Source organism: Furipterus horrens, unplaced genomic scaffold, assembly GCF_987537825.1.
Source record: "Furipterus horrens unplaced genomic scaffold, mFurHor1.1.pri manual_scaffold_17, whole genome shotgun sequence".
NCBI lineage: Eukaryota > Metazoa > Chordata > Mammalia > Chiroptera > Furipteridae > Furipterus > Furipterus horrens.
In genome coordinates, this window is record NW_028327187.1 from 48,296,545 (window position 1) to 48,322,383 (window position 25,839).

General features: G+C 37.8%; 1 protein-coding gene across 1 annotated transcript in view; it reads left to right on the forward strand.

The window, feature by feature from the left end:
* DCX (doublecortin) overlaps positions 1-24,157 on the forward strand; it is a 190,622-nt gene extending 166,465 nt beyond the window's left edge. Inside the window, exons 5-6 of the mRNA XM_090264052.1 lie at positions 2,565-2,659; positions 24,101-24,157. Of these exons, the coding sequence (XP_090120178.1) occupies positions 2,565-2,659; positions 24,101-24,157 (152 nt within the window). The remainder of the gene's footprint in view (positions 1-2,564; positions 2,660-24,100) is intronic.
* The last annotated feature ends 1,682 nt before the right edge of the window (positions 24,158-25,839 follow it).

The following is a 25,839-nucleotide window of genomic DNA, read 5'->3' on the forward strand; positions in this document are numbered from 1 at the left end:
TGAATCCTCTCCACCCCAGCTCCACCCCTCTTACCTGTCTAGATAAGTATTACTTCTTTATATCTTTGTTTATTGGACTTCCATGCAGTTTGATTTTCTGGAAGTTCTGGTTGTTTTTAGTTTTGAGGTAGTTGTGTTCTTTCTTATGGTTGTGTTTTGAGGCAAAGCCTGTCTACCAATGCCTCCTTCTTGGCCGAAAGACATGGAGTAATAGTTTTAAAATGCAAATTTGGTGCTATCATTTCACATTTCTTTCACAGATCAAATGGAAACTTCACAAAAGGCCCCACAAAAGCCCCCAGGCTTTGGTCTTTATCCTCCTCCCAGTCTCATCTCATAACTTACTGCTGGCACCATATGGTTCAGTTATTTTGAGCTATTTAGACTTCAGTAAGTATACTATATTTTTTGCACCTCAATGTTTTGGCGCTGTTAGTGCAATTCTAAAGTCTAGATTACCCTTTTAATCCTCTCTGCATAACTAGTTCCAATTAATCTCTTTTTATGACTTTAAGGAGATATAAGTCATATAACAAACAATTCTCTCATTTAAAATGTACAATTCAATGATTTTTAGTTTAGCCACAGACTTGTGCAATAATATACACTATTTCATGCCAAGATGTCTTTATTCCCCTAAAAGACACTCTTTACCTATTAGCAGACACTCTATTTTCCCCAGCTCATCCTTCCCCTACCTCTCCTAGCAAGCCCCTGGCAACCATTGATCTCCTTTCTGTCTCAAAACATGTCTATTGAAGAGTCTTTTCCGAGACTTTTTCAAGTGTTGCCTCCTCTTGTTTACCTCCCAGTTCCCTGATTTCAAAACCTTTCTTCTGGGCTCCAGTAATACCCTTACATGGCTTTGTCATAGCACTTACCCCACTGTATTCTTGCCTATCTCCCCACAGGAAGTGACTGACTCATCTCTAAAACTCCAATGTCTAATACTTGGCTTGGCTTAGAGAAAGTACCCTGTAATGATTGGCTAAATGAATGAATGATTTCCAGAAAGCCATGACAGGGAGAAAGGTCTGTCAATGAATAGGTGAGGGATGAGTAAATACACAGCAAAGCCAGGCAGAGGATGCCTAAGTGCCCATTTTTCAGCTCACTTGCACTTGCGTAAGTGCAGCAACCACTGTACTAATATCTATACATCTCTGCAGTTGGTACGCAGATTGCAGAACCTAGGGAAACATTACCGTAAGTGGTGCAGAAGAATTATATATTCAAGAAATGTTTATGACATAGTAGTTTATACTTTACTTGTGGGACTAAGGCAGTACTCTCAGGTCATGTTTCTGCTTAACTTTTTCTGTTTTTATTATCCTTCTCTCTCCCCGTCTCTCTCGCTCTCTCTCTCTCATCCTCCCTCCACTCCTGCCTTCCCTTCTTCCTTCTTTCTTTTCTTCTCCCTCCCCCTTCCCCCACTCCCACAGCATTGGGATATTTGCCTTTATCTATAAAGCACCTTTCGGAATATCTTTTGATTAATAACATAGGTGCTTAGATTAAAAAAAATAACTTTAGCATGAGATATCTAAACATGAATCCACTTTGAAAGCTGTTTAATTGTTTCATTCAATGCATTACATTTCTTTTTACTTGATTGGATATTTGAAAACCTCATTAGCAAGGAAATATAAAACAATTGCAACCACAATTGAATATGAAGATTTTAAATACTAAATCGTCTCATTTTTATCATTTTATTGACTAGAGACAATTTGGAATTAATTTTGACTTTGGCCACCACTGTCTGCCTTTCCTGATTTCAGTCCCTATTTCAAATTTCCTCATTCTTCTCCTAATCTCTTACCTTATCTCCCTGTCTCTCCTATCCTTCACTCATTATCCCTTTTTTCTCACCTATTTTTTATTTCTCTCCTCCACTCATTTTGCTGCATGAGCCTTTCTTTATGTTTCATTCTGTGCTTCTCCTCCACTTTTTCATATTCTTCCTGATTAGCCCCCTTTCTTTCTTTCCTTCTTATCCTTTTGTCCAGGATGAGGTAGGGAAGAGAGAGAGAGTGTGTGTGTACGTAGGAAGGTAAATTGGTAAACTGAGCAGGAAAAGAGAGTAGGGAAGAGATTGACAATGGGATTCTCCTGCACTTGCCACATCATCTGCCACCAAAAGGTACGTGCCCTGGTCCAAACCACTCATATTTCCTCTCATATAAGGTACAGCACACATTTCTCACTTACAAAATTGAAACAAAACAATATGTTCCCAGACTACCTCACAGAAAAGTTGTTAGGGTCAAACTTGGTAATGAATATTAAAAAGGTTTGAAAAGAACCAGACCCTGTAATTGGAAGCACTCAGGGGGAAAAGGTGGGAGGACTGCTGCCTTGTACTGCTCAGAGTTCTAATTAACTTGAGCATTGAACTTCTTGTCTTTCTGAGGAATGCGTTTCTTTTCACCTTTGTCCTACTCATCAAAGCACTTTTTGTATGTGTGCCTTGTTTGTCCTTAGTATTTTCAGAGGGGAAGGGCAACTTGTTTCTTTGTATGCTGTTGATTTTTATCCCTTCCTCTTCTCTTTCCTTGGGCTAGCAAATGGAACCTCCAGCAGCCAGCTCTCTACGCCCAAGTCTAAGCAGTCTCCCATCTCTACGCCCACCAGTCCTGGCAGCCTCCGGAAGCACAAGGTATTATGTCTCTTATACCTTACTAAACACCTTTGCACTTGGACTTTTTTGATTAGCTGGGTGAGGGTTTTCTCTTTCAACTTCAATAGCACATGAAGGCCAGACTTTCCTTTCATCTGATCCATCTGCATGAAGTACTGGGAATCCCAGCAGGGGCCAAGCTTCCAGTCACTTTTATTTCTTCCTCTGACCCCTCATTTATTTACTCCTGATTGCATTTAACTGAAAGGAAGAGGTACAGAGGTCTCAAAAACACCTTCTGAGATAATGGTATCACCAAATGATGGCTCAGGGGATGGATTGAGCACTTGTCTGTCTAATTCAGAAGCATATCAAAGAGGCCTTAAAGGCAATTTATGTCTTCCAGGCACCAGATAATAGAATGACATAAATATAGCAGTTAAAGAAAGTTAGCCCTGAGTTACTTCCTTTAGATTTGCTGGACATCAAAATATGAAAATACCATAGTTTCACTATGTATTCTTCACCAGGCAGATTCTAGTACAACACAGGAAGAGAGGGGACATATATATTGCACTGGCCTTAGAAATTTTAGAAACCATGTACACTTCTAAGTCATACAAATAAATATACCATTAAAATAATAGAAGTATGTAGATTCTCTAGCTCCACTTCCCAAACAAGTTCCCATCCAGAAATCTCTTCAGTACAGAAAGTCTGGAGTGGTCACTGCACTTGGACCTCATCTGTGAGGCGACGTAAATGTGGTTTCTGCTCTGATTACCACACTCTTAGAGCAGCTTCCTCTAGGATTCTCTTGTCTTCTGCCTGTTCACAAGACTTGGTGTGAGATGGAAAAAGGCAACAGCCACCAATATGACCAACTTCATCACAGAGCTATAGATGGTCAGAACTGGAGATCTTACATAGAAATCAACTAGTTTCATTTTATTCTCTCATTGATCATGGGAAGTTAATATTCTACAGATGAGCAAATTGCAACCTAGAATCATTACTTAGTAGGGTAACATAGTTAGATAGTAGCAGACAGAGAACTGGTACCCAGGTTACTGATAGCAGTATGCTAGAGCCAGTTTGCCCTGGGTCATGAGAACTGATTGTACATTGCTTCCCAACTCTGTGTTCAGTGACATTGTGTTGGTAACTAGAATGCAGCTGTGGTGGAAAGATTTACACCATGGAAATCAGCAAAGACTACATATCAAGGTCATTTTTTCCCATATAAAGTCAGTGGTTAAATATTTAACAGCACACCACTGCCTGACATCCGTTTTCATTTCCTTTCCTCTGCATCAGGGTTTTAATTTCCTGGTTAATCTGACCATTACCTGCTCCATCATTCCTAATGTCTCTTGCATTCCTTTAGTGACCCTTTTAACTTCTGGTGTTGACCCTGACCAGAACCTTGTAATTGTCCTGCTGAGCTATTTGGTTTTCCCAAAGGAGGAGTTGCTGGACTGTCTTTGTAGCCAACATTACCCAGAGATTGTGAGATGGGTGAAAATTGCTTTTGCGGTCAGCTTTCATTTATTCTTCTGAGCAGCAGAGCTTGTTAATGTGGACGTTGCAAGACAGAGAATAGCTTACTTCTATTGTTCCACTTTCCACACAGAACCTCCTATGCTACATTAATTCTTACTTATCTTTCCTTATGCATTTATGCCCTTACTTTTCTCCTGGGAAGTGTGCCCTACACCAGGACCTTACATTAGTACCTTCGCTGAAAAACTGGCAGCAGCATGGGCATTTGGTCTGCACACTTGAGTTATTTGCTTTTCATATGATACGTTCAATTCATCTAGGCTGAGGACCCATCATTCATAAGCCCATTGAGGTGAGTGCTGGTGTTTTTAAACTAATTCTCCTGGTTGAGTTTGCAGGCTGTTTGTGTTTTTATTTACGTATTTACTTAGCACTTCATTCTAAACTATAATTCAACAACTGAAAGACTAGAACAAGATATAGGTGGCAGCATTGTCAGACCCTCACTGTTTTCTTAACTGTGGGATATTCAGTGTATAAATTTATTTTTAAATGTACACTTTTAATGACAGCTAAGCAAACATTAAATAATATATTATTTTTAGAACAAACTTTAAAAATGTATATTTTGGAATAATTTTCACTAATTTTTAAACTTTTCACTTTGATATCATGCCAAATTTACAGAAAAGTTGCAAGAATAATAAAGAACTTCTGTATAATCTATACACAGATTGACCAGTTGCTTATATTTTGCACCATTTACTTTATTTTTTGTGTTCTCTCTCTTTCTCTCTCTCTTGACACACACACATGCACGCACATGATTTATAAATTTTTTAACCATTTGAGGTTAAGTTGCTAAGTTGCAGACATCATGCCATTTTACTTCTAAATATTTTAGTGTGTATTTCCTAAGAATAAGAACATTTTCTTTCATAACCACATTATAATTATCAAAATCATGAAATGTGCACTGCTGTCATACTATTATATACTCTTTAGTCTATATTCAAATTTTATCAATTGCCCTAGTAACATTGTTTTTTTGGTCCAGAATCCAATCGAGGATGACACACTGTCTTCAGTTGTCATGTCTCTTTAGTATTCTTTAATTTATTAAAGTTCTTGAGTGTTTTTAAAAAATCTTTTATGATAATGTATTGTAGAATTGACGAGTACAGGCCAGTTATTTGGTGGAATGTTTTTTGATTTAGGTTTATCTGTTGTTTCCTTGTGATTAAATTCAGATTGTGCATTTGAGGCAGAAGTGTCATAGAAGTGATTCTGTGCCTTTCTTGGGGCATCCTATCAGGGAGCAAGAGCCTCATTGCTTATGCCACCAATGATGGAAAGTGAACTGATTTTTCTAAATAAGCTAAAGAGTCTTGTGACCTTGGCTCAGTCCCCTTGGGGCTCAGGTCTCAGCTTCTTGCTCCATATTTCACACAGTTACCTAAACCTTAGCATCATTAAGGTCCTTGGGCAGTGGGCCTAAGCAGATCTCATCTGAACGTCCATCCAAGTGGACCTGAAAGTGAGTCATAGTGGAGACAGGAAGCAGGTGGCTAAGGCTGTGACTTTCCTCCTGCGCAATTGGAAACAAACTTGAAGTCCCAGCATCCCTTTGGTAACTTTTGATGGCTGTGGCAGGGCCCAAAGCTGTAATCAGCATCTTGGTTTCCTCTCTGAAGCAGCTCATGGAGAATCATCTTTAATGCAGCTGCAATGGGGTTAGCCAAAGTCCGCATACTCAAGTGCTACAATATGGACACAAAGTAAATCCTTATATAGATAATGAGAACAACATTTTGCACTTCTATGCTGCTTTATCCTTTGCACAGCCATTTTCTCATTTATCTTTGTGATAATCTTGTGAAAAAAGATAAGGAAGGTAGCATTTCCATTTTACAGATGAGAAAAAGAAAGTGCTGAGGTTAAAGAAGTCCAAGTATAATTCAACAGTTTGGAGAAGGTAACATAGTAAAGATGTCCAAGAAGTTTGGAAATGTAGGGAACATTTTTCATTAATTTTTGTATTTTTCCCAGATTAGTGCTTGTACTCATGGCTTTAAGTTTGGAGGCATTTTGCCTGCAAAATTGTCTGGAGATTGAAGGAAAATATATTAGATGTATTATTTGTGACTATAACTAATATTATTTAAATATACATTTCCTCTGTGTTTCCAGACATTATTGGTCATCCTGTAAGTACTTGGAGAGAGAATTGGATGAATAAAGCAGGGTCCTGACCCTTAAATCACATACACCACTCTAAGTGGATTTTGGTAGTTAATCAAGAGTGAACAAAAGGACTGAAAGAGCACAAAAGAAGGTGGGAGACAAGGAAAGCTTTACAGACTAGGTGACATTTAAGTGTGGCCTTGAAGCCTGGGTAGGCATTTGATGGCTGGTGAAGAGAATAGGGAATTCCAGCTCTTAAAAAAATCAGCAAAAACAAAACCACACTATCAGAAGAGTACAGGGCATATTTGGGGGAAACTAAACCCAAACTAGAAGCCAGGTTTCTCAAAACTTCTCTCTGACGTCCCTTGGACTATAAACTTCTTGGACCAGAGACTAAGATTTTTTCTCTAATGCAAGAGTATCGCCAGCACAGCTGTATTTGTTACAAACATTTTGTTCTGTAGGGCTCCAAGGGACTTAACAAATGAAGTTCAGGTGCAAATTATTTGTATTGTTAAGCAATAAGTGTGTTTCTGTATTTCTACATATCAATTTAAAAAACAACAACAGAATGTTGAGTTAATCCCTTTTCTTGAACATTGTTCTACCCATAAAAGGAAATATATTTTGAATAATAAATAAATTGATGGAGAACAGAAGTTAATACTTAGGCCTAGTTGTATCGATTCTCTCCATAGTCTTCATCTTGCCATACCCATTCCAAATCACAGTAGCTGCTAGGGGAGTCTACTCCTGATTCTGCCCTGAAGCCTGTCCTCTTGTCCTCTGAGATAAGAATCTGGAACTGTCTTCTCAGATAATTATTTCCACCAACTAACCACACTGAAGGGTCTGTTCCATGAAACAATTAAGAGCAGGGGTGAATTCCGAAGCCCAGTAGTTCAGAGTAGTTGGACTTAAAGTGGTCTCCATAATGAAAAGGCCCTTTCGTACTGCTTGAAAAATCTTCAGGGAGCTCACTAAGTTGGCAGTGTCTGTTTCATTTCCCTTGCTTTAGTATAACTAAAATAAACAAAAATGAAATGATCTGAATTATATTTTACAGAACTTTAGAACTAGAAGAAACCCTAAAATTTTTATAGTCCACAAGTCCACATATGTCACTATTTTCAGATATAGGTACAAAGGCAATGAAAGGGGGAAGTTAAATGGCAAAGCTAGGCATAGAACCTAGATCTTCTGACTCTTAATCCTGAGCTCATGCTACTACAGTGGACTTGTATTCTGTGTAAGTTTAACTTATGGAATTCACCAATAGTCACAATGTAGTCATAGAAAAAACTTACAAAACTGTCTTATCATTACAAACTGAATATTACTATACGCATTATACATTTAATATTACTGTATAGGTTTTCATACTCAGGAATCACATAAATAGTATCTAATTGTCAATGCAAGAGATTTTCAAAGGTACTGTTTTTTATTTTTATTATTATTATTTTTTCTTTTATTTTTTGGTTTTTCAATTACAGTTGTCCCATTTTTCCCCCATTGTTCCCCCCACCAACCCACCCCTTCTCCGCAATCATATCCATCCCCGTTGTCCATGTCCATAAGTCATTTATACAGGCTCCTTGACTAAACCCTTTCCTTACTTATCCCCATTCTCTCCCTCCCCACTCCCCCCTATTGCCTGCTATTTTGCTCCTTGTCCTATTTAACAAAGGTACTGTTTTTTAAAATAAGAGCTTCTTAAGATATAATTCATGTACTATAATATACACCTTTTTAAACTGTACAGTTCAGTGGTTCTTAGTATAGTCATACAGTTGGGCAGGAATATATTCATCACCTATTAGTACTCAGAGCCCTTTTCCCCTCCACCAGCACCCTGGCAGCCACTAATCTACTACTCTCTGTTTTCTTTTTTTAAACTCAAAAGTTCACTGAACCATACAATGAAGCAGCACAACAACGGCACAGCAAGGGCATAATTCCATCTGTTGAAATCGTTTGATAACATGTATATGTTGGTTAGAATGTTCAATGATCATTTCTTCTATGTAGTTGAAAACTGTTGCTGCCTCTTTCGGAACACAGTTTTTCTGAGTTAACGAGTAAGGGCAACAGAAACAATTTGAAAGACATACATGAGAAACAAGATAACATCTAATATCTTCAGTTCAAAGAGCTACATCTGTACTTTTTTTTTAATTTTATTTTTTGTTCATTCAATTACAGTTGTCCCAATTTCGCCCATTGCTCCCCCCTCCCAGCCCATCCCTTCTCCCACAATTATATCCCTCCCCGTTGTCCATGTCCATGAGTCATTCATACACATTCCTTGACTAGACCCTTCCCTTACTTATCCCCCTTCTCTCCCTCCCCACACCCCTCTACTGACTACTATTTTATTCTTTGTCCTATTTAGTTCGTTTGTTTGTGTTGCTCTTTAGTTTCGTGTATTAGGTGATATCATATGGTATTTTGCTTTCTTTGCCTGGCTTATTTCACTAAGCATAATTTTCTCTAGTTCTATCCATGTTGTCGCAAATGGCAGGAGTTCCTTCTTTCTTTCTGCTACATAGTATTCCATTGTGTAGATGTACCACTGTTTTTTGATCCACTCATCTACAGATGGGCACTTAGGCTGTTTGCAGCACTTAGCTATTGTAAACAGGGCTGCATAGGTTTTTTTGAATTAGGGTTTTAGGATTTTTTGGGTATAATTCTAGCAGTGGAATCACTGGTTCAAATGGCTGTTCCATTTTTAGCTTTTTTGAGGTAATTCCATACTGTTTTCCATAGTGGCTGCACCAGTCTGCATTCCCACCAACAGTGGAGTAGGGTTCCTGTTTCTCCACATCCTCGCCAGCATTTGTTGTTTGTTGATTTGTTGATGATGGCCATTCTGACAGGTGTAAGGTGGTATCTCATTGTGGTTTTTACTTGCATCTCTCTGACGGCCAATGATGTTGAGCATTATTTCATGTGACTATGGACCTTCTGTATGTCCTCTTCGGAGAAGTGTTTGTTCAGGTCCTTTGCCCATTTTTTAATTGGGTTGTTTGTTTTCTTGATGTTGAGTTGTAAAAGCTCTTTGTATATTTTGGAGATCAGTCCCCTGTCTGTGATATCATTGGCAAATATGTTTTCCCATATGGTTGGATTCCTTTTCATTTTGCTGATGTTTTCTTTTGCTGAGCAGAAACTTTTTAGTTTGATGTAGTCCCATTTGTTTATTTTTTCCTTTATTTCTCTTGACTTAGGAGATGTATCCGTGAAGATATTGTTACGAGTGATATCTGAAATTTTCCTGCCTATGTTTTCCTCTAGGACTTTTATGGTATCACGGCTTACATTTAAGTCTTTAATCCATCTTGAGTTTATTCTCGTGTGTGGTGTAAGTTGGTGGTCTAGTTTCATTTTTTTGAACGTCCCTGTCCAGTTCTCCCAGCACCATTTGTCAGAGACGCTCTTCTTACTCCATTTTATGTTCCTTCCTCCTTTATCAAAGATTAGTTGACCATAGAGGCCTGGGTTTATTTCTGGGCTTTCAATTCTGTTCCACTGATCTATATGTCTGTTCTTATGCCAGTACCAGACTGTTTTGATCACAGTGGCTTTGTAGTATTGTTTGCTGTCTGGTATCATGATTCCTCCTGCTGTGTTCTTCTGTTTCAAGATTGCTTTTGCTCTTCAGGGTCTTTTTTGGTTCCACATGAATTTTTGGAGGATTTGTTCTAGGTCAGTGAAATATGTCATTGGTATTTTAATAGGGATTGCATTGAATTTGTAAATTGCTTTGGGTAGTATGGCCATTTTGATGATGTTGATTCTTCCCATCCAAGAACATGGTATTTGCCTCAATTTATTTGTATCTTCCTTAATTTCTTTCTTCAATGTTGCATAATTTTCAGTGTACAGGTCTTTTATCTCTTTGGTTAAGTTTATTCCTAGGTACTTTATTTTTCTTGTTGCGATAGTAAATGGTATTTTCTTTTTTGCCTCTGTCTCTGATATTTTATTGTTGGTGTACAGAAATGCCTTAGACTTCTGTATATTTATTTTGTACCCTGTTATTTTGCCAAATTCACTTATTATATTGAGTAGTCTTTTAGTGCAGTTTATAGGGTTTTCTAGGTATACTATCATGTCGTCTGCAAATAGTGACAGTTTTACTTCTTCTTTCCCAATTTGGATGCCTTTTATTTCTTTGTCTTGTCTGATTGTTGTGGCTAGGACTTCCAACACTATGTTGAATAGAAGTGGGGAGAGTGGACAGCCTTGTCTAGTTCCTGATTTCAGGGGGAATGCTTTCAGTTTTTGTCCATTGAGTATGATGTTGGCTTCAGGCTTCTCATATATAGCCTTAATGATGTTAAGGTATGCTCCCTCTATTCCCATTTTGCTGAGTGTTTTCAACATAAATGGGTGTTGTACTTTATCAAATGCTTTTTCTGCATCTATAGATATGATCATGTGATTTTTGTCTTTCATTTTGTTTAGGTGTTGTATTATATTTATTGATTTGTGAATATTAAACCATCCTTGCATCCCTGGGATGAATCCCACTTGATCATGGTGTATGATCTTTTTGATGTATTGTTGGATCCTGTGTGCCAAAATTTTCTTGAGGATTTTAGCATCTATGTTCATCAGTGATATTGGCCTGTAGTTTTCTTTCTTTGCTGTGTCTTGACCTGGTTTTGGGATGAGGGTAATACTGGCTTCATAGAAAGAGTTTGGGACTTTTCCCTCTTCTTGGATTTTTTTGAATAATTTGAGGAGGGTAGGAGTTAGTTCTTCCCTAAATGTTTTGTAAAATTCAGCTGTGAAGCCATCCGGTCCAGGGCTTTTGTGTGCAGGGAGATTTTGGATTACTGTTTCAATTTCCTTCTTTGTTATTGGTCTGTTGAGACTTTCTACTTCTTCTTGATTCAGTTTTGGAAGGTTATATGTTTCTAGAAATCTGTCCATTTCTACTAGGTTGTCAAATTTCTTGCCATAGAGTTGTTTGTAGTAATTTCTTATAATTGTTTGTATTTCTGAGGTATCAGTCGTGATTTCTCCTCTTTCATTTCTGATTTTGTTTATTTGGGTCTTCTCTCTTTTTTTCTTAATGAGCCTGGCTAGAGGCTTGTCAATTTTGTTTATTTTTACAAAGAACCAGCTCCTAGTTTTGTTGATTTTTTGGATTGTTCGTTTAGTTTCTATGTCGTTTAATTCTGCTTTGATCTTGATGATTTCTTTTATTGTTTTTGCCCTAGGCTTTGTTTGTTGTTGCTGTTCTAGTTCTTGTAGCTTTATGGTTAGGTTTTTTATTTGAGATTCTTCTAGTCTTTTCAGATATGCCTGTATTGCTATGAACTTCCCTCTTAGGACTGCTTTTGCTGTGTCCCATAGGTTTTGGGCTGTTGTGTGTTCATTGTCATTAGTTTCTAGAAATTTCTTGATTTCCTCTTTGATGTCATTGTTAACCCATTCGTTATTTAATAGCGTTTTATTTATTCTCCATGAGTTTGAGTGTCTTTTATTTTTTTCTCTGAGGTTGATTTTTACTTTCAAGGGATTGTGGTCTGAAAAGATACTTGATATGATTTCAATTTTCTTGAATTTGTCGAGACTTGTTTTGTGTCCTATTATGTGGTCTATCTTTGAAAATGTCCCACGTGCCTTTGAAAAGGATGTATATTTTGCTTTTTGGGGGTGAAAAGTTCTATATATATCAGTTAAGTCCATGTGGTTTAGTGTGTTGTTCAATGCCTGTATATCTTTGGTGTTTCTTTGCTTGGATGATCTGTCTATTGTTGATAATGGAGTGTTGAAGTCCCCTACTATGAGTGTGTTGTTGTTAATATCCTTCTTGTGGTCTTCTAGTATTTTCTTTATGTATTTGGGTGCTCCTATGTTGGGTGCATATATGTTTATCAGTGTTATATCTTCTTGATGGATTATTCTTTTAAGTATTATGAAATGTCCTTCTTTGTATTTTTTTATTACCTTTGCTTTGAAATCTGTTTTGTCTGATATGAAGACTGTACCCCAGCTTTTTTTTTCAGGTCCATTTGCTTGGAATATTTTTTTATATCCCTTTACTTTCAGTCTATGTAAATCTTTTGTTTTGAGGTGTGTTTCTTGTAGACAGCAAATATGTGGGTTCTATTTTCTTATCCATTCCGTTACCCTATGTCTTTTAATGGGAGCATTTAATCCATTTACATTTAAGGTTTTATTGACATGTATTTATTCATTTCCCTTTTGTATCTCTGTTCCTCTACTCTTTTTTTGTTTTTTCTCTTCCTTTTTCTTAGAATATTCCCTTTAGCATCTCTTGCAATGCTGGTTTGGTGGAGATGTATTCTTTTAGTCTTCCTTTGTCTGAGAAACTCCTTATTTCACCTTCTATTTTGAATGAGAGCCTTGCTGGGTAGAGTATTCTTGGTTGTAGGCCTTTGTTTTTCATTGCTTGAAATATTTTTGACCATTCCCTTCTGGCTTGTAATGTTTCTGTTGAGAAATCGGTCGATAGCCTTATTGGAGCTCCCTTGTATGTTATTTGCTCTTTTTCTCTTGCTGCTTTTAGGATTCTCTCTTTGTCTTGGAATGTTGCCATTTTAATTATGAGGTGCCTTAGGGTGGGTTTTTGGGGGTTCCTCTTTATTGGAACTCTCAGTGCTTCTTGGACTTGCATAACTTTTTCTCTCATCAGGTTGGGAAAATTTTCTGTCACTATTTCTCTTATCAGTTTTTCAATTCCATGCTCCTTTTCTTCTCCCTCTCTTATTCCTATGATCCTGATATTATTTTTTTAATGCTATCCTGTAATTCCCTTACATCTTGTTCATATTTTTTCAATCTTTTTTCATTTTGCTGTATCATTTGAGAATTATTACCTACATTATCCTCTAACTCACTGATCCGATCCTCTGCTTCGTTTAGTCTGCTTTTGACTGATTCTACTGTGTTTTTCAGTTCAGAGATTGCATTCTTCATTTCTTCCTGGTTCTTGTTGATAGTGTCTATGCCTTTTTTTATGCTGGTGTAGTTCTCTTCAAGTTCCCTGTAATTTTCTTGGAGCTGTTGGTAACTTCCTTGGAGGTTGTCATAGTTGTTTTTGAGGTTTTTGAGCATATTGAGCTTCTTCACCACTATAGTTTTGAATTCCATGTCTGACATTTGGGCTATGTCTATTCCATCTACCTCTCTTTCTGTGGATTCCTGTTTTCTTCTCATTGAGAGGTTGTTTCTGCGTTTCACCATGTTGGATTCTTCTTGTTTGTTTTTGTTATTTGGATTTGTCTGCTTTGCCTTCCCACCTTTGTGGTATGAGATTCTTTATGGTAGATCTGGGGGTTTCAGTGGTGCAGTCTCTTTGATCTCCTGAGCCTGATGTTCTTGGGGTACCTTTTATATCGTTTGTTTATGCTATCTGGTTATATTTCAGATTTTTTTGTTAGAATCTTCCTTCTGGCTTGTTGATTGAGAGTCACTCTATCCACTTTATCTCGAATTCTTTTGTGGAGATGCTGTTAAAAACATAAACACACAGCCCCAGCAGGAGACCCGCACCCTCAAAAATATCCCCCACCCTCTATCCTGCTATCGTCAGCCAACGAGCCAGTATTAATATAAATGTAGAGAAATTAGAGCTTTTACACTATAGGAAGAATAGATAAGAGTTGTTTTAGTGAAGGAAAAATATGATTTTTGAGAGAGGGTATAATAGGTTATTAATAGCTGAGACTGTGCAAGACAGTAGGTAATATTTACGTTGTATGTTAATAACTATAGAAGAAAAAAAAGGGGGAAGAGTGCAGAATATAGTAGGAAAATGGAGTTATATAGTATTGGATTTATATAGTAGTTATATTCTATTTATTTAGAGTGAAAGGGAGGCTGAACTAGGCCCACAAACAAATAAACAACAATTGAAGAAGAGGGATAAGAAGGAAAGAATATATAAAACAGATTAGAAATATAGTTTGTTTTTTCCTCCTTCCTTCCCTCCTCCCTCCTCCCCTCCTCTTTCAGGAAGAAAAGAAAAAGGATAAAGGGAAAAAGAAAAAAAAAAGACGGAATGTTTTTACTCAGTTCGGCCTTCTTGTGTCGTCTTCTTTTTCTGCGTCCACAACTGGTCTAATGTGATGGGTCAGGGATTCCTATTCCTTGCAGCAGTGGTGTGCGCGAGGTGGCCAGCAGGGCGCAATGCAAGGCAGCCAAGAGCCCACCTCAGGTCTGCCACACCGCGCTCCGGGAAAGCCCTACTCTCTGTTTTCTATGAGTTAGAATATACTGAACATTTCATATAAATTTCCTTCTGAGCACTGTTTAGCTATATCCCATAACTTTTGCTATAGTATTTATTTCATTTTTATTTATCACAGGAGTATTTTCTAGTTTTGCTTATGATTTCTCCTTTAACATTGGCTATTTAGCAGTGTGTTGTTTAACTTTCACATTTGTGAATTTCCAAAATATCTTTGTTATTGCTTTTTCACTTAGTTCCACTGAAGTTAAAGGACATATTTTGTATGATTTTAATACTTTTAGATTTATTGAGATTTGTTTTATGATGTAATGTATGATGTATCCTGCAGAATGTTTGAGAAGAATGTGTATTATACTGTTGTTGTTGGATGGAGTACTCTAGAAATGTGTAATTGTTTGTAGTGTTATTCAAATCTTCTTTTTCCTTATTGATCTTCTGCCTAGTTATTCTATCCATTACTAAAGGTCTAGGGTATTTAAGCCTTCAACTATTATAGGTGAATTATTTATTTCTCCTTCCAATTCAGTCGTTTTTTGTTTCATGTATTTGGATCCTCTGTTGTTTAGGTGCATATATATTTACAATTATGTTTTTGGATGTATTGACCCTTTTATCATCATAAAGTGTCCTTCTTTGTCTCTAGTAACAATTTTTTGACTTGAAGTCTATTTTTTTATTTGGGGGGGAAAATGTTATTTTTTATCTGTTTGCTTTTCCTTTTTATTGAATTTATTGGGGTCATTGTAACATTATTTACAAAAGCGAAGATTTGAAAGCAGCCCAAGTGTCCATCAACAGATGAGTGGATAAAAAAAAGCTATGCTACCTTTACACAATAAAATACTATTCAGCCACAAAAAAAGAAGGAATCTTACCCATTGCAACAGTGTGGATGAACCTGTAGAATATTATACTAAGTAAAATAAGCCAATCAGGGAAAGACAAATACCATTTCATTCATATGTGGAATCTAATTAACAAAATAAACTAACAGGCAAAATAGAGACAGAATCATAGACAGCAGGCTGACAGCTATGGGGGTGGGGAGCTGGGTTGGGAGAGGATGGAGGGATTGAGCAAAACAGAAAAAAGATAAAAGAAACATTGATGCACACAACAGTGTGGTTATTGACAGGGAGAGGGAGGGTCTGAGGAGTTGGAGAAGAGTATAGGGGGGAATAAATGGTGATAGAAGGAGACTTGATTTGGGGTGGTGAACACACAGTACAGTGTAAATTCTATTTTTTATATTAATATAGTCACTCTGTACCTCCATTTTGGTTACTAATACATGATAAGTCTTCTTCCATCTTTTTACTTTCAACCTATTTTATCTTTGAATCTAAATTCTGTCTTTTTCAAACCATAGGACAGGATCATGTTTTTTTTCTTTAATCTATTATACCAATCTCCACCTTTTCATTGAAGTGTTTAATTTATTTATATTTAATGCAATTACTAGAAAGGTGGGAATTGCATATCCCATTTTGTATTTGTTTTATATCATTTTTGTTCCTTTATTCCTTGATTTCTGCTCTTTTTGTGTTAAATAAATGTATTTCCAGTGTATTATTTTAATTCCTTTGTTGTATTTTTACTAATTTTATTTTGAAGTATTTTCTTAGCGTTTTCCCTGGAGATTATAATCAACATCTTAATATCAACTTAATTTCTGTTGTATATATAAATTTTGTTATAGCACTGTTTCTTTCCTCCACCCTTTGTGCTCTTATTGTCATACAAATTACATCACTTTATACAATAAATCCACCAACACATTTTTGCAATTACTATTTAATGCAGTTGTCTTTTGAATTGAATAACAGAAGAAGAGTACAAAAAATAAATTTTTACCAATGTTCTTTATTGCTTACGTGGATTTGAATTACTGTCTGTTGTCCTTTCATTTCTCCCTGAAGGATTCTCTTTAGTATTTCTTGTAGGACATGTTTGTTAGTAACAAATAATCTGTCTTTATTTATCTGGGAATTGCCTTGATTTATCCTTAACCAAAAGATATACTTGAAGGATAGTTTTGCAAGATTTCCTTGAATGTCTTGATCCAGTAAGTCTCCCAGACTTTGCTGAGGGCTCTATGTGTGTGCTGGGGCATGATTTCAATGATGTCAGGCAGTTTACAACTTAATCTTAGCCTTCAGTTGCTGCTTGCACAGGGCCTCAAGGCTAACTGGAGGTGACATATTAGGGGATTTTCAGGTCTTTGTCTGAGAATACACACTTTCCTGAACATGTTCCTGGCTTTAGAGATTAGTGGGAATATGTTGCAGCCTTTCAAAGTCCCCTATGGACATTGATTCTCCAGCTTTTCCTTTTAAGGCTTTAAGCGGCTTCATTTGCCCCAAATGTTTCCCTACCTCAGGCAGCTGTGATTTTAAACAATTGCAGCTGATTAATGCTCCCTGAAAAGGTAATTCAAAGGGAGTGTGCTCTGAGTAAGGTCAAATAAAGAGCCCTACAAGTAGGAGTTTCCAGACAGGACAAAAAAAGTGACAATTCTCAGGGTATGGGACCTATTGGGGAGCTCCAAACCTATTCTGAAATATCTAGTGACTGCTAGAGTGCTGTTTTTTCAGATACTGTATTGGTGAGGCTATTAGTTTTAAAAGCTACCCTGGATTTGGAGAGAGGGAAAACAGAAATAAGATGAATTAAAGCACTATACATCTTGGTATTCTTAACTGAGATTTATCCATATTTCTTGAATAAGCATTTTGGTTATTTTGTTGCAAGCCTCTGGTTAATTTCTAGAGTTCTGAAAGAGCTGATTTTGACCATTTTCACAATGTTACTACATTTATGGAAAAGTAGATTATAAGTGAGTCTTTCTCTACCTTTATGGAAGTCTAAAGCTCAAAGATACTTTTGACTATTTTCAATTTCTCTTTACTCAAGTAATGAAGAATTAAATCTCTTCAGAGATGCAAATCAATTATATGTCATTTTGCCTCGATTCTACTTCACAACTTTTTATTACACTTCTGTAGCTTCTTCAGCCTTGTAATTCATCCCTGTTTATCAGTTTTCTAAGAAATCTTGCTTAGTAGTTTAAAACAAAACAAGGTTGTCAAACTCTGTCTTTGGCCTAGTTGTTTTTAGATGAATCTCTGATGTAAAAAAAAAAAAATGTTTCTTACATCTTTAAAGGGTTGTAAGTGAAATAAAACACAAACAAGACTGTGGCAGAAATCATATCTGACTGGCAAAGGGAGCCTAAAATATATACTATCTAGCCATTTACAGAAAGTGTTTTCAAACCCTTGATTTACAGCGAAGGAATGGTGGGTTGTTGAGAGGTGAATCAACTCTCTGTAGTTGCCTGTTGTATTTTTTAATGATTTAATATTTTTTGAGAGTTTCAAATAATAATCTGAGAACTGGAAGAGACATTACATATTGTCTATTCCAATGTCTGCATTTTCTTGATGAAGAAACCAAGACTCAAAAGACTTGTTCATTGTCATGGTACTAATTAACCAGAATTAAAACTTAATTTTTCTGAATATACTTTACTCTTCTTTCCAATCTAAGCTGCCTAAAATTTTTTTTGCCCCGTTTTTCCAATCAAAAAGCATTCTCAATGTTAGATAAATAAGTCCTTCTCCTTCCCATTCTTGTCCCTCTTCCTCATCTTCACTTTTTCTTCTACCTCAAAGAGAAGCGGTATTCTCCAATTTTCTTGGGCAGTCCTCTACTGAAGTTTTATGTCTCCATTTCAGCAAAGTAAATCTGTCTCTTAAATACCCATAGAACTGTCACTAAATTTTCTAGTTCCCTTTAGTATTTTGCTGATAATAGAAATGAAAACAGTGGCTTTCAAATTGTGCTTCATTTGGCAGTGGATGAAATTCTTCCACCCCCATGTCTGGTTCCATTAGAACAACTACACTTTATTTTTGATGTATTGGGCATCCAAACAAATTTCATGTGAATAGAATATTTAAAAAGAGAAGAGAGAGAGATTGAGGGAAAGAGAGAGATTTGAAAGTCATTAATTTTTACAACGGGTCAAGTAAGTCCAAGAGAAATCACAAGGATCTCCAAATAGAGCTCTGGGGACAATGGGAAAAACGAATGCCATTTTATCGCCTCATCTCCTCAAGGCAATAGACAAGGCTTGTAACAGTATTAGACCTATGAATCCTAACTGTTGGAAAAGGAAGCATCAGGAAATAAGATGGAAGTAGGTAGATGGGGTACATTTTCTGAGTTAGGCATTTGTACAGTCAGTTTTCCTGGAGCTTGAAACAAGTTCACATATTAATCATAACAGATTTTTGACAAAGGTGCAAAAGTCAGTCAATGAAGAAAAGGGAGCTTTTTCAATATTTGGTGCTAGAGCAATTGTATATCCATAGGCAAAGCAAACAAACAAACAACAACAACAAAAAAAAAACTCAACTTAAACTTCACATCTTATGCAAAAAATAAAACAAAAATAGATTTTAGATGTAAATGTAAAACATTCAGAAAGAAAATATAGGAGAACATCTTCTGATGTTTCGCTAGGCAAAGAATTCTAACACTTGACAACAAAAGCACATCTTAAAAGAAAAAAATTGATATATTGGAACTCATCAAAATTTAAAACTTTTGCTCTGTTAGAATCTATGCCAAGGGTTTGAAAAGACAAACTATATACTGGGACACAATATTTGCAAGCCACATATCTTACCAAAGATATGTATAGAATATGAAAATAACTGCTAAAACTCAACAGTAAGAAAGACTCCAATTAATAAAGGAATAAAATATTTATTTGGAGACTTCTGACCAAGATGGAGGCTTAGGCAGACACGCTGCATCTCTCTCCACAACTAAGAAGGAATACAGCTACCTCAAAACTGGAAACAACCAGAAGTTCCAGAAAATCAAACTGCATGGAAGTCCAGCAAACAAAGATATAAAGAAGAAATACTCATCCAGACAGGTAGGAGGGGCGGAGCTGGGGTGGACAGGATGTGGTGTGGTGGTGGCAGCAGTGCCAGCAGCGGCAGGACGGCAGAAAGCACAGTCACACGTTTTTTGTTTTTGTTTTTGTTTTTTTTTTGAGTATGCTTTATTGATTATGCTGTTACAGTTGTCCCAGTTTCTTTTCCCTTTGTTCTCCATCCAGTGACCCCTGCCCCCGCCCTCCAGTTGTCCCCCCCTTAGTCCATGCCCATTGGTTGTGCATATAGTTCTTCTCAACATCTTCCTGTCTACCCCACTCCCTCCTACTGTGCTTCTTAAATCCTGTACCATCTCCCTCCCTTTCCCCCTTCCCCCTCCCCGCTGACCTCCCCCCATAATGTTCCCCATACCTATAATTCTTTTCCCACTCTCGTTGCCTACTTAGTCTGCCTTTGTTTCAGTTCCCTAGCTTCTGTTGTTGGTTGTTGTGATACAGTTTTCATTTTAATGTTCGTAGTTTTGATCCTCTTTCTCCTAAGCAAGTCCTTTTAACATCTCATATAACAGTGGTTTGGATCTGATGAACTCCTTTCGTTTTACTTTGTCCTGGAAGCACTTTCTCTGCCCTTCTATTCTGAGTGACAGCTTCGCTGGATAGAGTCATCGTGGTTGTAGGTTTTTGCTTTGCGTTACTTTGAATATTTCTTGCCAGTCCCTTCTTGCCTGCAGAGTTTCTTTTGAGAAATCAGCTGATAGTCTTATTGGGACCCCTTTGTATGTAATTCTCTTCTTCTCTCTTGCTGCTTTTAAGATTCTCTCTTTATCCTTAATTTTTGACATTTTGATTATAATGTGTCTTGGTGTGGTTCTCCCTGGGTCCAGTTTTTTTAGAACTCTCTGTGCTTCCTGGACTTATAAGTCTAGCTCCTTCCCCAAGTTAGGGAAGTTCTGCTTCATTATTTTTTCCACATAATTTTTCCATTTCTAGTTCTTCTTCTTCACCTTCTGGCAACCCTATGATTTGGATGTTGGCCTGCTTATAGCTGTCCCATAGATTTCTGAGCCTCTCCTCATTTTCCTCATGTCTCATTTCCTCTTTCTGCCCTGGTTGACTGTTTGTTCCTTCCCTATGTTCCAATTTGTTGATTTGATCCCTGGTTTTCTTTCCCTCACCTTTAGTTTCGTATGTGTTTTTGTTCACTTCAGCAGGACTAGCCTTCATTCCTTCCCCGTCTTGTTTAAGATCTGCTGTTAGGTCTGTAAGCATTCATATAACCAAAGCTCTGAACTGAGCCTCAGAAAGATTTCCTATCTGCTGCTTCTTTAGATTAGATATCTGCTGTCTGGTCAGCTGTGTCACCGGAATCTCTATCATAATCTCTGCCATCCTGACAGTTTTGTGTTTACCTTTGCTTCCTGGGTGGGACTGTCATACCTCCTGCACTATAGGGGCAGAGCCCCGTGCACTCATCACAACCGGGCCACCCTTCTCACCACATTGTGGTGTTTTCTGTGGGGGCGGGGGTCCAAGATGGATTCCTGCCATTCACTCTCCGCTGAGAGACAGGGAGCCTCCTCCTCCATCCCCACCCACTCTGGGCCTCACAGTCCAACGCAATGGGGGTCTGCCTTCCCTGGCATTGGAATCACAAGCTGATGGGTCTGGTCTACAGCTGAGGGTGTTCCCCAGGCACTTCTCGCCTCCCCTTAAATACGGGTGTCTGTGCTTACCGCTGTCCCACCGAGGTTGCTGCTGCCAGCACAGCTTGAACTCTCTGCCCCAGCTTCACCCCTCCTACCCGTCTGGACAAGCACCACTTCTTTATAACTTCATACGTTGGACTTCCAGTTATTTCTGCTTTTGTGGTAGTTGTATTCCTTCTTAGTTGTGGAGGGAGATGGAGCATGTCCGTCTAGGCCTCCATCTTGGCCAGGAGTCTCCTGTGTATGTTTGCCTCCATGTCCCAGGGAGAACTGTCGCTCCTGTCTGGATGAGTATTTCTTCTTTATATCTTTGTTTGCTGAACTTCCATGCAGTTTGATTTCCTGGAACTTCTGGTTGTTTCTAGTTTTGAGGTAGTTGTAGTCCTTCTTAGTTGTGGAGGGAGACGCAGCGTGTCTGTCTACGCCTCCATCTTGGCCGGAAGTCCCAGTCACATGTTTTAAAGTCAGGAGGGACACCTGGGGAGTGATCCCAACTCCTCACCAGACCTAGTAGCTCCCAGAACCAAGGAAAACCAAGCCTCCTTGCTTCTGGCTGTGCAGACCAGTGAGGGTTGGGGTGGAGGCAGAAACTGCCAGTCTCTCAGCAGAGTCTGCTTGTTTAAAGGGCCCCCATGGTCCTAGAATGTCTGCAGGCCCACCCACTCTTGAAACAATGGCCAGGGCAGCAGCTAGAGGGGCACAAGTCCGGTGCAGAAGTGGGAGAGGTGCCTGGAAAAGGGGCAAGTGCTAGACAGCTGGCATTGTTCCCTCTCGGACCCCTCCCCCACATACAGCACCACAACGTGGTGAAACAGGTCACCCTGTACTGACAAATCCTTTAGGCTCCGCCCCTTACAATGTAACAGGAGCGACAGCTCTACCTGGGATGCAGAGGCAAAAAAACACAGGAGCCTGTCAGAATGAGGAGACAAAGAAGTATGGCCCAAAAGGGGGAACGGATGAAGGTTCCAGTGGGAGAACTAAGCGACAAAGAGATAGCCAACCTAACCGATGAGGAGACAGACAACCTAACAGATGCAGAATTCAAAACACTGGTGATCAAGATGTTCACAGGCTTGACAGATATGCTTGAGTATGACAAATGCATAAGAGAAGAACTGAAGGCTATGCTAAGTGAAACAAAGGAAAATCCACACAAAGCCAATGGTGAAGGGAAGGACACTGGGGTTCAAATCAATGATTTGGAACACAAGAAAGGAAAAAACAGTCAACCAGTGCCAAATGAGGAAACAAGTATTGAAAAAAAATGAGAAAAACTTCCCAAATTTTGCAAAGGAGATGGACATACAGGTATGGGAAGCACAGAGGGTTCTGGGCGAGCTGGACCCAGAGGGGACTACACCAGGATGCATCATGATTGAGATGCCAAAGGTGAGAGATAAAGAGAAAGTCCTGGGGGCAGCAAGAGAGAGGCAGAGAGTTGCCTACAGGGGGGTGCTTATAGGACTATCAGCTGATTTCTCAGAGGACGCTTTGTAGGCAGGAAGAGACTAGCAAGCAGTATTCAATGTGATGAAAGGCAACTTGCAACCAGGATTACTCTATCCAGCAAGGCTATCATTTAGAATGGAAGGGCAGATGAAGTGCTTCCCAGACAAGGTAAAGCTAAAGGAGCTCATCATCACCAAGCCATTATTATATGAAATGTCAAAGGGACTTACTTAAGAAAAAGATCAAAACCGTGAACACTAAAATGACAACAAACACAATTATGAACAACTGAATCTGAAAAACAAAAAGAAAATCCAACTAAGCAAACCAGAATAGGAACAGAATCATAGGTATGGGGATCATTTGGAGGGTTATCATGTGGGATGGTGGAGGGAAAGAAATGGGAATACGGTGCAGGGATTAAGAAGCATGATCGGTTGGTACAAAATAGACAGCGGGAAATTAATAATAATACAGGAAAGGGTGAAGCCAAAGAACTTATGTGCACGACCCATGGACATGAACTAACGGGGGTGGGGTTGCTGGAGGGTAGTGGGGTACTGAGCGGAGGGGAGCAAAGGGGAAAAAATTGGAACTACTGTTAACAACATAATAAAATATACTTAAGAAAAGAATAAAAGACACAAAGCAACATTTCACTAAGAAGGAATTACAGACTTCAACTATGTACATGAAAAAATATTCAACAACATTAACCATCAGGGAAATTAAAACCACAATGAGATATCAATATAAAGTAGAAAGTTGTGAAGATACCAAATACTGGTGAAGATATGGATAAACTGGATCACTAATACTTTTCTGGTAAAAATGTAAATGGTAAAAGCATTCTGGGAAACAATATTGCAGTCTTTATAAAACTAAACATGCAATACCATACTATTCAGCAATTGTACCCTCGACTTTATCCCAGAGAAATGAAAACATATATTCACACAAAAATATGTACATGAATGTTTATAGCAGCTTTATTTGTAATAGCTCAAAACTGAAATCATTCCACAATTCCTTCAATGGTTACATACTGTATTGTCCATTTATATAACATTTTGAAATGTCAAAATATTAGAAATGGGAAAGAGATTATTTGTTACCAGGGCTTTGGGATAGGAAAGGAATGAATTTTACTATAAAGGTATAGCACAAGGGAGCCTGTTGGTGAAGATATAGTTCTGTACCTCCACTGTGGTGATGGTCACACAAATATACACATGTGATAAAATTGCATAGGCACACACACACATGTAAATGGAAAACTGCAAGATGTAACCATCAGAGAAATTGAGTGAAGAATACAGTGGTACAACGACACTTCCCTGTACTTCAGCTTTCTATGAATCTCTAATTATTTCAAAATAACATTAGATAAAATATTAATTTAAAAAAGCAGTCATATAATCTTTCCCATTGCAGAACCCAATTTGTTAAGAAAAGGAGAATTAACTTTTTCTCTTATCTTCTTATAGGACCTGTACCTGCCTCTGTCATTGGATGACTCAGACTCACTTGGTGACTCCATGTGAAGGAGGAGAGCATGTTCAGAGTCCAGAGAACAAATCCAAGCTTACTGTTACAATAGCGTACTTCTACTCACATGTCCAAGAGGGCTAATGGTGCTTTCAAGTTTTTATTTTTGTTGTTGTTGTTGTTATTTTTAAAAATACGCTGTGATACATTGGGTTTATTTTCCTGTGATTTCTCCTCTGGGCCACTGATCTACAGTTACCAATTATAAGAGATAGATTGATAACCATCCTTTGGGGTAACTTTCCAGAGATGCAGAATGTGCTAGCCCATGACCTTTCTATTGAATACTTAGGCACCTGCATTATTTTTCCCCATCTTGCTTTGCTTATACATGACAGTCTTCCTTTTGTAGAGGGTTGTTTACATACATAGCACTTAAAATGTGTATATGTGGGAAAAAAATCATTGGAAAATCCAAAAGTGACAAACAAAAGTACTCCTTGTCTTTTGATCTAAAGAATGCTATAAGATCCTGGGAGGATGGCAAAGCAGCTCCCTAGTCTTGTTCTTCACTCCTCATTGAACCCCCAATTTGTTGTCTAATATTAATTCTGGCTGTTAATAGGGAGAAATACCAGCAAATTATAATTCTGATACCAGATGCTTAGGACCCTGATACAGAAATGGCTTAAAAAGAATAGGCAGAATTGGGAAACACTGTAGACATCTCAGTAAAGTTTATCAAGCACAGTGATTATTTTGTCAACTCTTCCACTGGGGCAATTTAGAATTAATAGGAGTTGGGGGAGAGGGACTTCATATATATGATTCCTCTAGAAAGCTGTCTAACATAGCAAGTCATTACACAAACTGTATGGTATCCATCTATCTCTGTTCTATTGAATGCCTTGTAAACAGCCAACACTGAAAAAACTGTGAGAATTTGTTTTCAGGTCTGACACCTTTCGGTCACTTTTTATAGCAAGGAACCAATATCCTTTTTATAAAAGCTCATGTCTGTATTTCAGGAGAAACTCTTCAGGCTCCTTTTTTATAAACTGGTGATTTCTCTTTTGTCTAAAAATCACATGCAGAAAATGTACGAAAAAAAATGCAGAATAATATAGTTTAGAAATCATGCTATCACTGCCAAATAGAAACCTCCAGGAGAAAACAAAATAAATAGCAGAGGCCAATTCAATAGAATCAGTTTTTGATAACTTTTTAACAGTTGTGCTTACATTAATAATTTCAATGTGGACCAGACATTCTAATTATATTTTAAATGAAATGTTACGGCATATTTTAAGCAACTCTTTTTTAATCTATAAACCTGATATTTCATACTGAAGACACAGGAACCTTTCTATTGTCTTTAACACTAGAAAGGATTTTGCTCTGCTAAAGACTGATCATTTGAAATAATTCTCAGTCTTTGAAGTACAGGTTTATAACATTGCTTTTTGTATGTAATCATAGCCCATAATGGCAAAGACAACTAAATTTAAATGAAAGCCATGCATGCCAATTCTGTGTTTGCTTTTAGCAGATATGAAGATTTCCTTATTTCTTTGTAATTGTGCAGATACTTGGAAAACTACAGCATTCAGAGCCAAGTAGTTATTTGGCTATTGAATGACTTGCAGTTGTTCCTTCACTTTAACAGGAATGAGCTTGCTGTGTGTGTGTGTGTGTGTGTGTGTGTGCGCGCGCACGCGCACCCATGCACATATATGCA